General features: G+C 41.8%; 1 protein-coding gene across 3 annotated transcripts in view; it reads left to right on the top strand.

Annotated features, from left to right (window-relative positions):
- Nucleotides 1-17,302, top strand: part of LOC106586165 (pre-mRNA-processing factor 40 homolog A) — a 41,180-nt gene extending 23,878 nt beyond the window's left edge. For 2 of the 3 annotated variants that reach the window (XM_014173092.2, XM_014173090.2), the window contains 10 exons: nt 2,503-2,617; nt 4,062-4,174; nt 4,449-4,565; nt 5,266-5,403; nt 12,532-12,627; nt 12,844-12,930; nt 13,156-13,252; nt 13,493-13,554; nt 13,634-13,792; nt 16,148-17,302. In XM_014173092.2, coding sequence (XP_014028567.1) covers nt 2,503-2,617; nt 4,062-4,174; nt 4,449-4,565; nt 5,266-5,403; nt 12,532-12,627; nt 12,844-12,930; nt 13,156-13,252; nt 13,493-13,554; nt 13,634-13,792; nt 16,148-16,237 — 1,074 coding nt within the window. In that variant the 3' untranslated portion in view covers nt 16,238-17,302. The remainder of the gene's footprint in view (nt 1-2,502; nt 2,618-4,061; nt 4,175-4,448; nt 4,566-5,265; nt 5,404-12,531; nt 12,628-12,843; nt 12,931-13,155; nt 13,253-13,492; nt 13,555-13,633; nt 13,793-16,147) is intronic. The other variant, XM_014173091.2, reaches the window with a different exon arrangement.
- Nucleotides 17,303-19,051: the final 1,749 nt, after the last annotated feature.

Below are 19,051 nucleotides of genomic sequence, written 5' to 3'. Positions count from 1 at the left end.
GTAAAGACAACTGCTGCATACAGTCCATGGAGCAATGGACTTCTGGAGAAACATAATCAAACACTCACAGAGATTGTGCTGAAAGTGAAGCAAGACAATGGATGTGACTGGAAACAGCCCTAGATTGGGCTTTGATGGCAAAAAATGAAATGCACAATGTTCATGGCTACAGCCCATACCGACTAGTGTTCGGGCAGAACCCTAATCTTCCCTCTGTACTGTTTGACAAGCCACCAGCACTAGAAGGGGCCAGTGTGAGTACATGGGTGGGACAGCACCTTTCAGCACTACATGCAGCGAGAAAAGCGTTCACTGAAGCAGAGTGCTCAGAAAGAATTCGCAGGGCTCTGCGGAAACAGCTTCGACCCACCGATGAGAAGTACGAAACTGGAAACAAAGTGTACTACAAACGAGTCGACTGTCAAGAGTGGAAAGGACCTCGAGTAGTCATTGGCCAAGATGGTGTGGTGATATTTGTGAGGCACGGAGGCACCATTGTCAGGGTGCATCACTCAAGATAGCGGGAAAGTAAATGATCAACAAGATGGAGGGGCTGTTGCTGAGAATCAGTCTCCTAATGAAAAGGACACAATAACAGACAATAACCTACCAGATGTTGCATCCAATGATATGGACACTGAAACTGACACAGGAAATGGAGCAGAGACCTTCAACCATGACACAGGTAATACTGTTGACCGTTCAAATAAGGAAAACTTTCAACAACAGCCACGTGTTAAGAAAACATGGTTGTTCCAATCTGAAAACTGGATAAACTGTTAAATACATGGACAGAGAAAGTGGTATTCCACATACAGCAACCGTCATTGGACGAGCAGGAAAAGCCAAAGGAAAACACCAGTACTGGTACAACTTGCAGTACTCTGAACCAGTTACACTTCCTGGTACAACAGGGTCAGCTGACCTGTCACTTGTAGATAATCTCAGAATTGAACCAATGGAAAATCGAGAAAAACAGAATGACATCCAAAATGATGATGTACTTGAAACAAAGGACGTGTCATTTGACTCAGCTAAGCTAGATGAGCTCAGTAATTGGAGGAAAAATGGAGTGTTTGAGGAAGTCAAAGACATTGGCCAAAAATGTGTCTCAAGGTGGGTGTGTACCCTTAAAGAATCCTTAACTGGAATAGTGCCTAAAGCACGTCTAGTGGCTAGAGGTTTTGAGGAGCTGGCTGCTAAACAACTCCCAAAAGACTCACCGACATGTGCCTCAGAGTCACTCAGATTGCTGATGTCAGTGATCTGCCAGAAAAAATGGAAACTTAATTCCATAGACATCAAATCTGCATTTTTGCAGGGAAGAGAGCTGTCAAGGGACATTCACATCCGACCTCCGCCTGAAGCTAAGAGCGAAGGAACACTGTGGAAACTAAAAAAGTGTGTGTATGGACTGGCAGATGCATCACTCTACTGGTACAACAAAGTCAAGGCAACAATGCTGAATACAGGTGGAAAACTGTCACAAGTGGATCCTGCAGTTTTCTATTGGCTTGATCAAGACTACAATGTGACTGGAGTACTTGCCTGTCATGTTGATGACTTCATCTGGGGTGGCTCACAGACCTTTGCTACAACTGTGATTCCACACCTCAAAGCTGTTTACCAGGTCGACCACAAAGCAACAGCTTGCTGACTGTCTGACTGAAAAAGGAGCATCCGGTCTTGTGCTCCTACAGGCTCTCCTCCTACAGGCTTTCCTCCTACAGGCTCTCCTCCTACAGGCTCTCCTCCTACAGGCTCTCCTCCTACAGGCTCTCCTCCTACAGGCTCTCCTCCTACAGGCTCTCCTCCTACAGGCTCTCCTCCTACAGGCTCTCAGTAATGGAAAGTGGCAGCTTGAGTAATACAAATAAAAACTGTCACACAACCCATTTGTAATGGGGAACTTGAATAATACTTGGACATTTAATTATGTTGATGTTTTATTTGTCTTTAAAGAAAAGGGGGAGATTGTTAAGTTCATGTTTTAAGTATCCCTATATTTCTGTTATTACGGGGCTATCACTCAGTCAAGAGTGCGCCTGCGCAGGGAGTCTTGGGGTTGATGGACCTAGCCTAGAGTGGAATGGCTACCTTGTAGTGTGTTCATACGGTATAGTAAACTTTGTTAAACTGGAACCTTGTCGTTGTGTCATTTCGAGTTAACTGTACGGATCATTTGGACCGTCTTGGATCATTCTTAAAACGGATCAACGGGAATTATAGGATTTCTATGACTAACACAGACTGAAGAAAAAGTCAAATAGTTTGTCAGGCGTTTTGACTGTAATACTGTACTGAAAAAGTACAGGAAAATATAAGTGAATTTTGCATGGGCTGATCTCCCAGGGATGTCATTTATCCGAACTGCGTTCCAAATGGCGCCCTATTTCCTTTTATATAGTGCACTATATAGGGAATATGGTGCCATTGGGACGTAGCCCGGTCATTTCAGTTGCTTTGCTGAGCCTTATGTTTCTCCCCCCGCCCCCCCCTTAGAAATTCCTGGACGAGCTCCATGACAACGGTCAGCTCCACTCCATGTCTGCCTGGATGGAGATGTACCCCACCGTCAGCTCAGACATCCGCTTCGCCAACATGCTGGGCCAGCCAGGTATGAGGACACCTGCTGCATGCGCATACTCTCATGCTTATCGGTCTATAGGTTCATTTGCATCATTTTGCAGAATTAAATTGGTGTGTGTGTGTGTGTACAGTATATTGGTTATGTATCTTATTTATCACACGCGTACAGTATATTGGTTATGCATCTTATTTATCACACGCGTACAGTATATTGGTTATGTATCTTATTTATCACACGCGTACAGTATATTGGTTATGTATCTTATTTATCACACGCGTACAGTATATTGGTTATGTATCTTTATCACACGCGTACAGATACAGAGCCTTTCGAGTGTAAAATCTGTCAGACAGCGCGAGAGCTGCTGCCACAGCATCTCAAACAGCAAACATAGGCAGCGGAAGGCAGGTTTCATCAGCGCGTCAAACAATGCTGGAGGCATTGTTTGAAACCTGAACGTTTTAATACATATAAGGCATGTCGTCTTATCTTGCTTCAAAGTAGCCTAGCCAAAATCAGACCATATCCGTGGAGGCAATTATTTTATATCAACTTTCTTTCATTGTCCGGTAGCCACAATCCTAGTCATATTAGCAACTCGTGATAGTTGTTTGCATCTTTAGATCTCCCCTATTTCTATGTTTCTAATGGATATTTTCATCTCTGTCACATGAAATGGCTCGCTGTATTATGCCCTGTGCGCTTGTGATGTGAAGAAATAATAGTTGAGATAAATGTTCTGATCGGTTGCGTCAGACAGATAAAAAAAATTACAAAATTGTGGCGTACTGGTTGAATGAATTTGGGGTCTATCATCCCACAACTGTCCTAGAGTATTTTGGAATAGTCTATTTCTTTCTCAACAAGCTGACCAGTGGAATAGGTCAACCTTTCTACGATGGGGGATAGTACATTGACATAGGCTAGTGATTTTGCTGTTTGTTACTCGTCTTCTTGGCTACGGAAAAGTAACTCTTCAAAGTGCGCATCGGAATTGGGTAAAAAGGACCGCGCATCGTTCATCCTCGACTTACATGTTCAGTTAATATGAATTACATGTTCAGTTAATATGAATTACCATACTCGAAATGTGATTTCTGTCATTCTGAGCACCGTGGGTGGACGCTCTAATCAGGTTACGCACCCAATGCATATGGCTCCGGTAAATTTCTCAAATGGCCAGTAAATGAAAATGTCCGGCGCCACATTTTCCTAACGGAAACCCTGGCTCACACAGGTATACGCATACTTACATGCACAGACGCGTGCACACACACACACACTGATAGACACACACACACACATGCACGTTATCAATATTGTTGTTCTCTTATCCACTTGTACTGCGGTGATAATGTCGTATTATACTTCTGCTGCTCTGGTTTGTGGTCGTTGACTTTGTTCTCTAGCTTTTGGTGATGCGGTAACCATGTGTTGTCCGAGCACATCTTGAATAACGCGTGCATGTTAGTTTATGGTGTCTATTCTGCAGGCTCCACTCCCCTCGATCTGTTCAAGTTCTACGTGGAAGACCTGAAGGCTCGCTACCACGACGAGAAGCGGATCATTAAGGATATCCTGAAGGTGGGAGGATGTTACCTTCTGTGTTTTCTCCCACGTTGTGGTCTCAAATGGCGTCCTATTGCCTATTTAGCGCACTACTTTTTGCCTATATAGTGCATTACCTTTTACCAGAGCCCTGTGGTGCCTGATCCAAAGTAGTGTATGAAATAGAGTGTAGGGTTCCTTTTGGGATGCAGTTAAATCTACTTTACAGCGTAGATATTGTACAATCTGCACGATCGCCTCAATGGTAGTTTTCATTTTATTAACACTTTCTCCTCTTTCCTCCACACAGGACAAAAACTTCTTGGTCGAGGTAAACACTAGCTTTGAAGACTTTGGCACTGTGATCAGCTCAGACAAGAGAGCCACAACGCTGGACGCAGGCAACATCAAGCTAGCCTTCAACAGCGTAAGAGCTCTTTGATTTATACCTACACCACCATTTCTGTACACTGAGTGTTCAAAACATTAGGAACACCTTCCTAATATTGAGTTGCACCCCCTGTTACCCTCAGAACAGCCCCAATTCGTCAGGGCATGGACTGTACAAGGTGTCGAAAGCGTTCCACGGGGACGCTGGCCCATGTTGACTCCCACAGTTGTGTCAAGTTGGCTGGATGTCCTTTGGTTGGTGGACCATTCTTGATACACACGGGAAACTTTTGAGGTTGAGAAACACAGCAGCGTTGCAGTTCTTGACACAATCCAGTGCGCCTGGCACCTACTACCATACCCTGTTCAAACGTATGTCTTGCCCATTCACCCTCTGAATGGCACACATTCACAATCCATGTCTCAATTGTCTCAGGTTAAAGAAGGATTTTTAAGCCTTGTCTCCTCCCCTTCATCTACACTGATTTGAAGTGGCTTTAACAAGTGACATCAATAAGGGTTCATAGCTTTCACTTGGATTCACCTGGTCAGTCTGTCATGGAAAGAGCAGGTGTTCTTAATGTTTTGTACACTCTATGAGCCCTGGTCAGAAGTAGTGGACTAAATAGGGAATGGGTGCCATTTGGGATGCACAACGCTTCACTGACGATCAGTGACCTCGTTGTGCTTCTAATAACTACTGAGTGACCTCCCTCTCTCCTCCTGTACTGATGTAGTTGCTGGAGAAGGCAGAGGCTCGGGAGAGGGAGCGGGAGAAGGAGGAGGCCAGGAAGATGAAGAGGAAAGAGGCCACCTTCAAGAGCATGTTGAAGCAGGCTACCCCAGCCCTGGAACCAGAGGCCACCTGGGAAGAAGTATGTGTTAATCTGTTACCTTTCACACACACAGTCTTACTGTTACCTTGCACCAGAGGTGTGGACTCGAGTTTGACCCAAGTCACAAATTTGACAACTTGAGACGGACTTGGAGCCTCAAGACTCGGGACTTGACTTTGACTTGAAATTATCTGGACAGGTTTGTAACGTTTTGTCACTCATTTATGGCACAGAGTCTCCAGGGATTACTCTCCAAGCAGCCAGTGAGAGTAGCCAGAGAGCTTGCACTTGCAAAAAAAATACTAATAAAAGTGCAACAATTGGTTCGTGAAACGCACACTCTGCCCTTTGATTGGACCAGCAAACTGTCAATCAACACCGGTTCGGGTGAGCTAGCGCAGTGGTTCTCTAAGTAGGGAGAGGTTTTGGGGGGGGGCGTCGCAAGTGTTAAACTGAATGGAAAAATATTTCAATAGGCTACATATAGCCTACCATTTGAATTTGATAAATATATACCATTCCAGTCAAAAGTTTGGACACATGTACTCATTCCAGGGTTTTTCTTTATTTTTTATATTTTCTACATTGTAGAATAATAGTGAAAACATCACAACTATGAAATAACACACATGGAATCATGTAGTAACCAAAAAAGTGTTCAACAAATCAAAATATATTTTATATTTGAGATTCTTCAAAGTAGCCGCCCTTTGCCTTGATGACAGCTTTGCACACTCTTGGCATTCTCTCAACCAGCTTCATGAGATGGTCACCTGGAATGCATTTCAATTTACAGGTGTGCCTTATTAAAAGTTAATTTGTGGAATTGCTTTCCTTCTTAATGCGTTTGAGCCAATCAGTTGTGTAAGGTAGGATAGGTATACAGAAAGCCCTATTTGGTAAAAGATCAAGTCCATATTATGCCAAGAACAGCTCAAATAAGCAAAGAGAAATAACAGTCCATCATTACTTTAAGACATGAAGGTCATTCAATCTGGAACATTTCAAGAACTTTGAACGTTTCTTTAAGTGCAGTCGCAAACACCATCAAGCGCTATGATGAAACTGGCTCTCATGAGGACCACCACAGGAAAGGAAGACCCAGAGTTACCTCTGCTGCAGATGATAAGTTCATTAGAGTGACAAGCTTCAGAAATTGCAGCCCAAATAAATGCTTCACAGAGTTCAAGTAACAGACACATCTCAACATCAAATGTTCAGAGGAGGCTGCGTGAACCAGGCCTTCATGGTCGAATTGCTGCAATGAAACTACTATTAAAGGTCACCAATAAGAAGTAGACTTGCTTGGGCCAAGAAACACAAGCAATAGACATTAGACCGGTGGAAATCTGTCCTTTTGGTCTGAGTCGAAATTTGAGATTTGTGTCTTTGTGATGCAGAGTAGGTGAACTGATGATCCCTGCATGTGTGGTTCCCACTGTGAAGCATGGAGGAGGAGGTGTGGGGGTGCTTTGCTGGTGACACTGTCACTGATTTTATTTAGAATTCAAGGCATACTTAACCAGCATGGCTATTACAGCATTCTCCAGCGATACGCCATCCCATCTGGTTTGCGCTTAGTGGGACTATCAATTGTTTTTCAACAGGACAATGACCCAACACACCTCCAGGCTGTGTAAGGGCTATTTGACCAAGAAGGAGAGTGATGGAGTGCTACATCAGATGACCTGGCCTCCACAATCACCCACTCAAATCTAATTGAGATGGTTTGGGATGAGTTGGACCGCAGAGTGAAGGAAAAGCATCCAACAAGTGCTCAGCATATGTTGGAACTCCTTCAACACTGTTGGAAAAGCATTCCAGGAAGCTGGTTGAGAGAATGCCAAGAGTGTGCAAAGCTGTCATCATTTTGAAGAATCTCAAATACAAAATATATTTTGATTTAACACTTTTGGTTACCTCATGATTGTCTTCACTATTTTTCTACAATGTAGAAAATAGTAAAAATAAAGAAAACCTTTGAATGAGTAGGTGTGTCCAAACTTTTGACTGGTACTGTGTACCTTTGCCTATTTCATCTGTTTTCTAGTATAGACCTATGTTATTGCACCAAATTATTGTCTCAAAAACATTTAAATCTGTGCATCAGTACAAAAAAGTTGCACATCTTGACTGTTGACCAGTAATTAATCATCAGCATTGGCACTCAAAGGCGGGCTCACACATCCAGATTAGTGACCAGAAAGCACTTGCATCATTTAAAAAAATACCGTTTAGCAATCTGCTACAGACGCATCCTTGCCATTTCATTGATCATTTTTTAAATATTTCAGATAGGCTGAGTTTGGTTGGCTACTTGCTATATGACTAAAGGTGGTTGTATCATCGCACTGCCTTTTAATATTATGGGATGAAAATGTAACATTCTGGCGAATTTAATGACTGTATCTGTGAGGAAGAAGAGGGCTACACAGTTGGCGAAGAACATTAAGCGGCCATCCAAAGTGATATCGCTCTCAATCCGATCCTGCAACCTCTGCTGCTTGCAGGTAGGCAGTCTGGTTCTGCTTGCTCTGGACTCCAGAGAAGTGACTTGATATTGGCTGCTAACATGTAGGTATAAAAACACTGTTTACTTCTGTATCTTATGTTCTGAAAATGCATTGCCGTTTTAAGGCTGTAAATGACTGGCTGCATTTGCAGAGCCATTGTGCGCTCGTGTTTGCAAGCTTTGAGCCACTCCTTTTTGGGGGTCGCTAACGAAGCAGATTTCTGATTTGCTGTACAGCGCAAACGTCAAATTGTATGGAGAGAGGATTGCCATAAATTAAATATGCAGCTCCAAAAATTTGTTCGGTGATCAAGAATATTAACTGTTTACTTTGCAAACTCACCAGCCTTAGGGCATCAAGCAACAATTACTAGCATAGGCTTACTGGTCTTTTGGTAAGTCAATATTTCTTGAAATTGATCATTCAGTTTTGAAGCTTGCATTTGGAATTTGATGTTAAAATGAATTATTACATAACCAAAATATATTGTAGACAAAATAATGAAACGGGCTGTCTGGTAGCCTCAATAAAGACAAAGACAAAGAACAAGTCATTGCATGTATTTTTTTTACTTGAGGCTTGACTTGCTCTTGGAATGCAGGACTTGGACTTGACTCAACTTGAGACTCAGATCTTGTGACTTGCTTGTGACTCGAATAATAGTGACTTGATCCCACCTCTGCCTCACACACACACATTATTACTGTTACCTTTCTCACACACACATTATTACTGTTACCTCTCTCACACACACATTATTACTGTTACCTTTCTCACACACACATTATTACTGTTACCTTTCTCACACACACATTATTACTGTGTTACCTTTCTCACACACACATTATTACTGTTACCTTTCTCACACACACATTATTACTGTTACCTCTCTCACACACACATTATTACTGTTACCTTTCTCACACACACATTATTACTGTTACCTTTCTCACACACACATTATTACTGTGTTACCTTTCTCACACACACATTATTACTGTTACCTCTCTCACACACACATTATTACTGTTACCTCTCTCACACACACACACATTATTACTGTTACCTCTCTCACACACACACACACATTATTACTGTTACCTCTCTCACACACACACACATTATTACTGTGTTACCTCTCTCACACACACATTATTACTGTTACCTCTCTCACACACACATTATTACTGTTACCTCTCTCACACACACATTATTACTGTTACCTCTCTCACACACACATTATTACTGTTACCTCTCTCACACACACATTATTACTGTTACCTCTCTCACACACACACACATTATTACTGTGTTACCTCTCTCACACACACACACATTATTACTGTGTTACCTCTCTCACACACACACACATTATTACTGTGTTACCTTTCTCACACACACATTATTACTGTGTTACCTTTCTCACACACACATTATTACTGTTACCTCTCTCACACACACATTATTACTGTGTTACCTTTCTCACACACACATTATTACTGTGTTACCTCTCTCACACACACACACATTATTACTGTGTTACCTCTCTCACACACACACACATTATTACTGTGTTACCTTTCTCACACACACATTATTACTGTTACCTCTCTCACACACACATTATTACTGTTACCTTTCTCACACACACATTATTACTGTGTTACCTCTCTCACACACACATTATTACTGTGTTACCTCTCTCACACACACATTATTACTGTGTTACCTCTCTCACACACACATTATTACTGTGTTACCTCTCTCACACACACATTATTACTGTGTTACCTTTCTCACACACACATTATTACTGTGTTACCTTTCTCACACACACATTATTACTGTTACCTTTCTCACACACACATTATTACTGTTACCTTTCTCACACACACATTATTACTGTTACCTCTCTCACACACACACACATTATTACTGTTACCTCTCTCACACACACACACATTATTACTGTTACCTCTCTCACACACACACACATTATTACTGTTACCTCTCTCACACACACACACATTATTACTGTTACCTCTCTCACACACACACACATTATTACTGTTACCTCTCTCACACACACACACACATTATTACTGTTACCTCTCTCACACACACACACATTATTACTGTTACCTCTCTCACACACACACATTATTACTGTTACCTTTCTCACACACACACACACATTATTACTGTTACCTCTCTCACACACACACACATTATTACTGTTACCTCTCTCACACACACACACATTATTACTGTTACCTCTCTCACACACACACACATTATTACTGTTACCTCTCTCACACACACACATTATTACTGTTACCTTTCTCACACACACATTATTACTGTTACCTTTCTCACACACACATTATTACTGTGTTACCTCTCTCACACACACATTATTACTGTGTTACCTCTCTCACACACACATTATTACTGTTACCTTTCTCACACACACATTATTACTGTGTTACCTTTCTCACACACACATTATTACTGTTACCTCTCTCACACACACACACATTATTACTGTTACCTCTCTCACACACACACACATTATTACTGTTACCTCTCTCACACACACACACACATTATTACTGTTACCTCTCACACACACACACACATTATTACTGTTACCTCTCTCACACACACACACATTATTACTGTTACCTCTCTCACACACACACACACATTATTACTGTTACCTCTCTCACACACACACACATTATTACTGTGTTACCTCTCTCACACGCACACACATTATTACTGTGTTACCTCTCTCACACACACACACATTATTACTGTGTTACCTTTCTCACACACACATTATTACTGTGTTACCTCTCTCACACACACACACATTATTACTGTTACCTCTCTCACACACACACACACATTATTACTGTTACCTCTCTCACACACACACATTATTACTGTGTTACCTCTCTCACGCACACACATTATTACTGTTACCTCTCTCACACACACATTATTACTGTGTTACCTCTCTCACACACACATTATTACTGTGTTACCTTTCTCACACACACATTATTACTGTGTTACCTTTCTCACACACACATTATTACTGTGTTACCTCACACACACACACATTATTACTGTTACCTCTCTCACACACACACACATTATTACTGTTACCTCTCTCACACACACACACATTATTACTGTTACCTCTCTCACACACACACACATTATTACTGTTACCTTTCTCACACACACACACACATTATTACTGTTACCTCTCTCACACACACACACATTATTACTGTGTTACCTCTCTCACACACACACACACATTATTACTGTGTTACCTCTCTCACACACACACACACATTATTACTGTGTTACCTTTCTCACACACACACACACATTATTACTGTGTTACCTTTCTCACACACACACACACATTATTACTGTTACCTCTCTCACACACACACACATTATTACTGTTACCTCTCTCACACACACACACATTATTACTGTTACCTCTCTCACACACACACACACATTATTACTGTTACCTCTCTACACACACACACACATTATTACTGTTACCTCTCTCACACACACACACATTATTACTGTTACCTCTCACACACACACATTATTACTGTTACCTCTCTCACACACACATTATTACTGTTACCTCTCTCACACACACATTATTACTGTGTTACCTCTCTCACACACACACACACATTATTACTGTTACCTCTCTCACACACACACACATTATTACTGTTACCTCTCTCACACACACACATTATTACTGTTACCTCTCTCACACACACACACATTATTACTGTTACCTCTCTCACACACACACACATTATTACTGTGTTACCTCTCTCACACACACACACATTATTACTGTGTTACCTCTCTCACACACACACACACATTATTACTGTGTTACCTCTCTCACACACACATTATTACTGTGTTACCTCTCTCACACACACATTATTACTGTGTTACCTCTCTCACACACACATTATTACTGTGTTACCTCTCTCACACACACATTATTACTGTGTTACCTTTCTCACACACACATTATTACTGTGTTACCTCTCTCACACACACACACACATTATTACTGTGTTACCTCTCACACACACACACACATTATTACTGTGTTACCTCTCTCACACACACATTATTACTGTGTTACCTCTCTCACACACACATTATTACTGTGTTACCTCTCTCACACACACATTATTACTGTTACCTTTCTCACACACACATTATTACTGTGTTACCTTTCTCACACACACATTATTACTGTTACCTTTCTCACACACACATTATTACTGTTACCTCTCTCACACACACACACATTATTACTGTTACCTCTCTCACACACACACACATTATTACTGTTACCTCTCTCACACACACACACATTATTACTGTTACCTCTCTCACACACACACACATTATTACTGTTACCTCTCTCACACACACACACATTATTACTGTGTTACCTTTCTCACACACACACACGTTGTTATCAATGGGTTACTGTCTGGCACATGATTTGATAGTCATGCAACTATTCAAAAGCAAACCTTTTGTTTTCTGACTATTAATTTTCTCTCTCTGGTCGTCTTAGGTCCGAGAAAGATTCCTCAAAGAATCTGCATTCGAAGACGTGACTCTGGAGTCTGAGAGGAAAAGGATATTCAAAGACTTCATGCATGTCTTAGAGGTAAGACTCATTTAACTCGGCTAACCTCCTGTGGGGGGGGAGTGCCCCGACAATGTCAGTGGTTTGCACCTCAAATGGCACCCTATTCCCTATATTGTGCACTACTTTTGACCAGGGCCCGTAGTAGTGCACTATATACGGATGAGGGTGCGATGTGGGACAGAACCAGTGTCACGACATACAGTACACAAATCTGTCTGCTGTTTCTTCTCACAGCACGAGTGCCAGCATCATCACTCCAAGACCAAGAAACACTCAAAGAAGTCCAAGAAGCACCACAGGAAGCGCTCCCGCTCTCGATCGGTTAGTAGTAGGCCCCGACACAGCACAAACCAAGACCCCTCTGCACCCTTTGTAGCTCGCGTCTCAAATGGCACCCGATTCCCTAGATGGTGCGCTACTTTTGACCAGAAACCCTATAGTTTATAGGCAATAGGGTGCCATTTTGGGATTTCGCCTTCATTTGTATCAGCATGGCACCTCACTAGACAAACCCTCCTACTACTCCCACTCCTCTTCTCTCTGCAGGGCTCAGAGTCTGAAGGTGAAGACGATTATCACACCAAGAAGAAGAAGCGCTCACAGTCCAAGTCCCCGTCCGAGCGCTCCTCCAGTGGGGAATCTGGTCAGTGGTTTTCCTATGTATAATCCCTTTTGTTTATTCTTTTATCATCCCATAAAAACTTGAATCATAATTGTGATATAAGGATCAGGTGTGATGAAAAAGTATATGCTGATAGGAATGTATTGTACCTAAAACCTTGACTAGAATATTCTTTAAATAAATCGCTATTAAAAAAAAACACAAATGAAGGAATATTGTGTGGCGGCCAGTTTCTGACATCCCTCTCAATTCGGTCAACAGATAGAAGTTATAAGAAGTCCAAGAAGCACAAGAAGAAGGGGAAGAAGAGGCGTCACAAGTCGGTAGGTTCTCAGGACGGAATTATTTTCGGGGGGAATAATTGGCGGACGGCGCGCTTATTCTTGTGACCCTGTCTTTCAGCAATCTCCTGAATCCGAAGGCGAGCGGAAAGAGAAGGGAGGAAGAGAGAGGGACGGCAAGCGGGAGAAGGACCAGGAGAAAGAGAACGACAAGTCCCGGGGGAAGAGTCGCTCCGAATCCAAGCAGAAGTCGCCTAAAAGGAAATCTACCAAGGAGGAGGTAAAACGTAACTAAACCCAGCCATGCATCTGGGATTTGAATGCTTTAAAAGAAAGAAATACTCCATGCCAGTACACAGCAGTTGTATCCAAGCATTTTGTCTCATCCTAGTCCAAGTGAGGTGTTTACTATTCTATTTCCTAGTGCAATGTTCCCCAATTACATTCAGCCTTGCGCGGATGGTCGCGGTGCCGGAAGATAGTTGTTCACAGCAAATTGACCGCAAGAATCCCAAACAGATATAGTATTTGATTTTTTTTTGACTCATTTCAAACTTTGATTACATTGGGATACGATCACATGTGCCTTTATGCGTGGGAATAAATGGGAACAGATTTTTCCTAAATGTAAAATCACTTCCTGGTGATTTTACAGTCTTCTGTCCAACAACAAAAATGATTTGAAGTGACTGCGGTTCTGGATTTGCTGCAACCCAACTTGCTGTGTCTATTGATACGGAGTTTTCTGTGCATGTCCAGGATTCTTTTCTTTTTTACGGAGCTGCTGCCCACTATGTTGTCTACGTAGCTTCTGCTCAGTGCTTCCACTGCTGCTTCCCCTTTAACACGGAGGGGGAAACTTCACGTTCTACTCTAAAGAGTAAAGATATGGATCGACATGTTTGAACAGTGCATTCCATACCTCGAGCGATTTTAATGTTATTTTTTTCTGGAAGGGCGTTAGGCACCCTTCAGCTTTTCATGTTGTACACAAAAGACATGATCAACATTTTGGTACAAACTTTGTCGTCTAACAGTATATTTAGGCAAGCGTATCAAAGACAAGCAAGATGCATACAGGCAGTCAAAATAGTGATTCTTTACTCATTATCATTGCAAACATTGGCTAGCTCTTTTTTTCAGCTGCTCTCGCTACAATTTGGCAGCATATCTATGAAGGTTATCACCACAAATAGTAGGAAGTCTAAAGCAGTAATGGACAAATGAAGTAAGGAATAATAGGGCATGGTCAGACATGCTCGGGCTGCCTAGAAAGTTCTCTTTACAGGAACTCTGGCTAGTGGCTGTGATATGGCAGCAAAGATTAGCCTACATTACACGAAATGCTGATTGTTTTTTTGTTGCTCCAATGCAATGTGTAGGGACTTCGTCCTGCTTGTGCAACTGCAATATCCGTTACAACAGACACAGAAGGTTGTATACTTTATAGACTTCAATAAATATTTTGGAGAATGTTTGTTCAAATCGCCACGTTTAATTTTTTTTATATATTTAGGCTGTTTAGAAATATGGGCAGGGGCCTCCCAAGTGGCACAGCTGTCTAAGGCACTGCAGTGCTAGAGGCGTCACTACAGACCCGGGTTCGATCCCGGGCTGTATCACAACCGGCCGTGATCGGGAGTCCCATAGGGCGGCGCACAATTGGCTCAGCGTCGTCCACGTTATGGGAGGGTTTGGCCGGCGGGGCTTTACTTGGCTCATCGCACTCTAGCGACTCCTTGTGGTGGGCCGGGCGCCTGCAGGCTGCCCTCTGTCGTCAGGTGAACGGTGTTTTCTTCCGACACATTGGTGCGGCTGGCTTCCGGGTGAAGCGGTTGGGTGTTAAGAAGCGTGGTTTGGCGGGTCATGTTTCCTAGGACTCATGACTTGACCTTCGCCTCCCGAGCCTGTTGGGGAGTTGCAGCGATGAGAAGATTGAAATTGGGGGTATAAATTATAATATGAGGCAAAGTGGGTAGATCATGCAGAGGTTTCTGGCGGGGCAGGGGCGAAAACTCTATTGGCAGCCACAGCCTTTTTGTTTTGGTCTTAGAACTTTTTGGGGGCAGATAAAATCACCTTTGGGCCACTTTTTCGGGAACCATGTCCTAGTGCATCCCAAATGTCACTCTACTACTTTTGATTACATCCTGGTAATCAAAAGTAGGGTTACATCCTGGTCAAAAGTAGTGCATTACATAGGGAAAAGGGTACCATTTGGGAAGCATACCAAGTCAAATTCCTAGAAGTAGTGCTGAGCTATTAGTGCTTTTAGAGGTCGGTTCGATTAATAAAAAATAAAAAAAGAACCACGGATTTAGACATTAAATGCACTATATTATGTGTGTTGAATGCTGTAACACAGAATAAATAAGGCATACTTTTATGACTGCTGAATACCAACCATCAATCACGTAGACCATGTGTTTTCAGGCTTGCGAAGCAACTGCTTTCTATCCCTCTCGAGTGCGCGTTCCGAACGAAGCGGAATTGAAATAATTGAACCGATGTCGGTCCGTTAGTAGTTTAAAAATCCAAGAATAACCGTCATTTCGGTTAATCGCTCAGCACTACCTAGAAATCACCAGTGTTGTCGGGAAAATGTGGGTTTTGATGTTTTGTCTTGGTTGTGTAGGGTGGCTGGGACACTTCAGGCAGCGAGCTGAGTGAAGGAGAGCTGGAGAAGAGGAGGAGAACTCTCCTGGAACAGCTGGATGCTCCTTGATCCTGTTTTTTTCCTCATGCTGTCTTCCTTTCATCCACCGTGCATTCCCCCCAGTGCTCCGTTTTCAGCGTAACGCCACACATGCTTGGACTTAAGGTTACACAATTCCGGTAACTTTCCCAAACTTCACAGGTTTTCCAGAAATCTAAGTTAGAAGATTTTGTGTAATTCCTGTCAATTTTTGGGTAAGTTACCAGACTGTTTCAACCCTATTTGGACTGTGTGTGAACTATTTCCCTTGTGTTTTGTATAATGGGAATGAACCCGCCACACTGGCACTAGAATGCTTGGTAAATATTTTCGGTTTTCTTACGTTATTGGAAGTGGTCGCAGGCTGAGTTGAGTGTCTACTTTGATATCAGAAGAAGGTCAACTGTGTGAACATTTAGTGACACACTTCAGAAATGTGTTGCCTTTTTCTAATGTTTTCTCACTAGCAATTTTATTCGTTTTGTAGTTGTTTTTCTTTGCTACTAGTTTGATATCGAAATGGATTCAAAGTGCATCTTAATGCCATGCTCTTTACTGTGACCTGCCTTGCAGTTCTCAGTACAATTCTTATCCGAGTCACAAATGGCACTGTATTTATTCCCTTTATAGTGCACTACTTTTGACCAGGGCCCCCAAAGTAAAAAAAAAAAAAAGAACTTTTTTTTTTGAAGTTTAATTTAGGAAATCTGTTGACAAAATATTCCCGCAAATAAAAATGTGATTGTGTCTCAGTGTAATCAAGGTTTGAAATTATTTTCAAATACAATACATTTTCCTGCTTAGTTGTGGTCAATTTGCAGTGCACAAATTTTAATTATATTCCGGACCCCAGACCATCCGCTCTGACAAAAATCGCAACGCAGCTGAATCTAGTTGCATACCGCTGCTTTGGACTGATGTAGAACTCTTTGGCAAAGGTGCACGTCTAGACTGAATTAAATGTCTTTCTGAAACAAGACCCTTTTAAATATATTTTTATGGTATTTTTAGGATTGGTTCGCTAGATTTTCATGAGGAATTGTGAAAGTCCTCATTGCATGATCTAAAAATGTAATAAAATACAGTTTACATGAATTTGTTTGTCTTCATGTACCATCACCAGCAGCCACCATAGATCGGAGCTCATTATTTTCTTTACATATGACCTCTCTGTTATGAGTGCCTCTTGTTCACTAGGCTTAGTAGCCTTGTATCCGTTTCCTGTGGATCATTGAAATGCTAGGCTGGCTGTAAGTAATAATTGCTACTGTAAGAGGGAGTGCCGAGACAACGTGGCTCAGGACAATCTAAATTAAGCTCCAATAACATCACCAGGGTTGTGGCACGGTAGCCGAAGACCGCCAGAAGTGGCAAACCCAAACCTTTGTTGCTGCCCGTGGCCCCGGCCCGCCAGACGGGTGAGTAATGATTTCTACGGTTTACATACACAGAGATGACAAGACCGACTTCTGTTGTTTTTATATCAATGAACCTGCATAGAAAACCAGAGTGAATCTGAACAGCTGTCTGCCAAATGAATGATAAAGAACAACATTGAAATAAAGATGCAGACATTATAATAGTGTAAATAGTTTATTTGATCACATCCAGAACTCAGTCTACCTTTAAATGTTATTTAAAAGTATTTTGTAATAAGCACACAATGCCTAAAATACATTTCTGAAGAAAAAACAATAACATGCCACTATTATCCAGTCTAATGAGTGGTCAACAGTTCACATAGGAAGTATAGAGATGAGTGGTTTGTTGCACATGCTATAACGTGGACATTTATGGTCCCAAGACCACAGAAAGCTTCTCCGAACATCAATGGGTTGTGGCCCAAATGACTCCCTATATAGGGCACTACTTTTGACCTTTTTTGCACCAGGGCCAATAGGGTCAAAAGTAGTGCACTAGATAGGGAATAGAGTGCCATTTAGGACATACATTAATATAATGCCTCTTTACTCTCAGGCAAGTGTGGCACCAGGGCATTCTGCTTCACACAATAGATCTGTTCGGTTAAACCCAGAACCCAGATGTGTTTTTTTCGGCTGAATTAAATATACAAAATGGACAAACCTATAAGTTAAAACAACATTCTTATTGTATATCACAGGGTGATGCACATTTTGTTTTAAACAATATGTACAATAGTAACCTTATAGTAATCAGTGGATTAAGAAGTAAAAAACAATGCAACAATTTTTGTAGCAAAATATCTGTACATTTACAAAACTTTTTTTTGCTTTGTGTACTTTTTGTTTGTTCTGACATTTTTTTTATATAACTAGCTAAACACTTTAAAAGAAAAATGACTGTCGCTCACGTCAAAGTGGGTCACATGAGAAAAACTGAATGGATACCGTTTACAGTGGTTAAATACTATACATTAAATGTACAATAATAGTGAGTAGACAGAAGCCTAGCGATTCATTAGCCGATTGCGGTTTTCAGAGTAAAAAAAGAAACTTGGAATCCAGTTTCCATGACAAGCTCCTCAAGTAGCCTGAAGTACCTTCCTTGCGGCTGCTACACTTGACTGGAAGTGTATCTGCTGATAAGGCTTTGTTTTAGCACCTTTCCTATTCGCTCAATTGTGGCTCTGGCCTGGGGTGTCGTTTGGGTGTGCTCTCGTAGTCGTTCGACCGAACGACTCCCTGGACCAGAGCTATTGTGGCTCAAGAGCCCCACCATCCACTTAACAGCATTGCATTTGAATGGCACTTGAGGTCTACATGAGCATACAATGTACACTACCAGTCAAAAGTTTGGACCCAACTACTCATTCAAGGATTTTTTTATTTATTTTTTACTAGTTTCTACATTGTGGAATAATAG

This window comes from Salmo salar, chromosome ssa25 (assembly GCF_905237065.1).
Source record: "Salmo salar chromosome ssa25, Ssal_v3.1, whole genome shotgun sequence".
Taxonomy (NCBI): Eukaryota; Metazoa; Chordata; class Actinopteri; order Salmoniformes; family Salmonidae; genus Salmo; species Salmo salar.
This window is presented reverse-complemented; position numbering and strand designations above follow the sequence as displayed.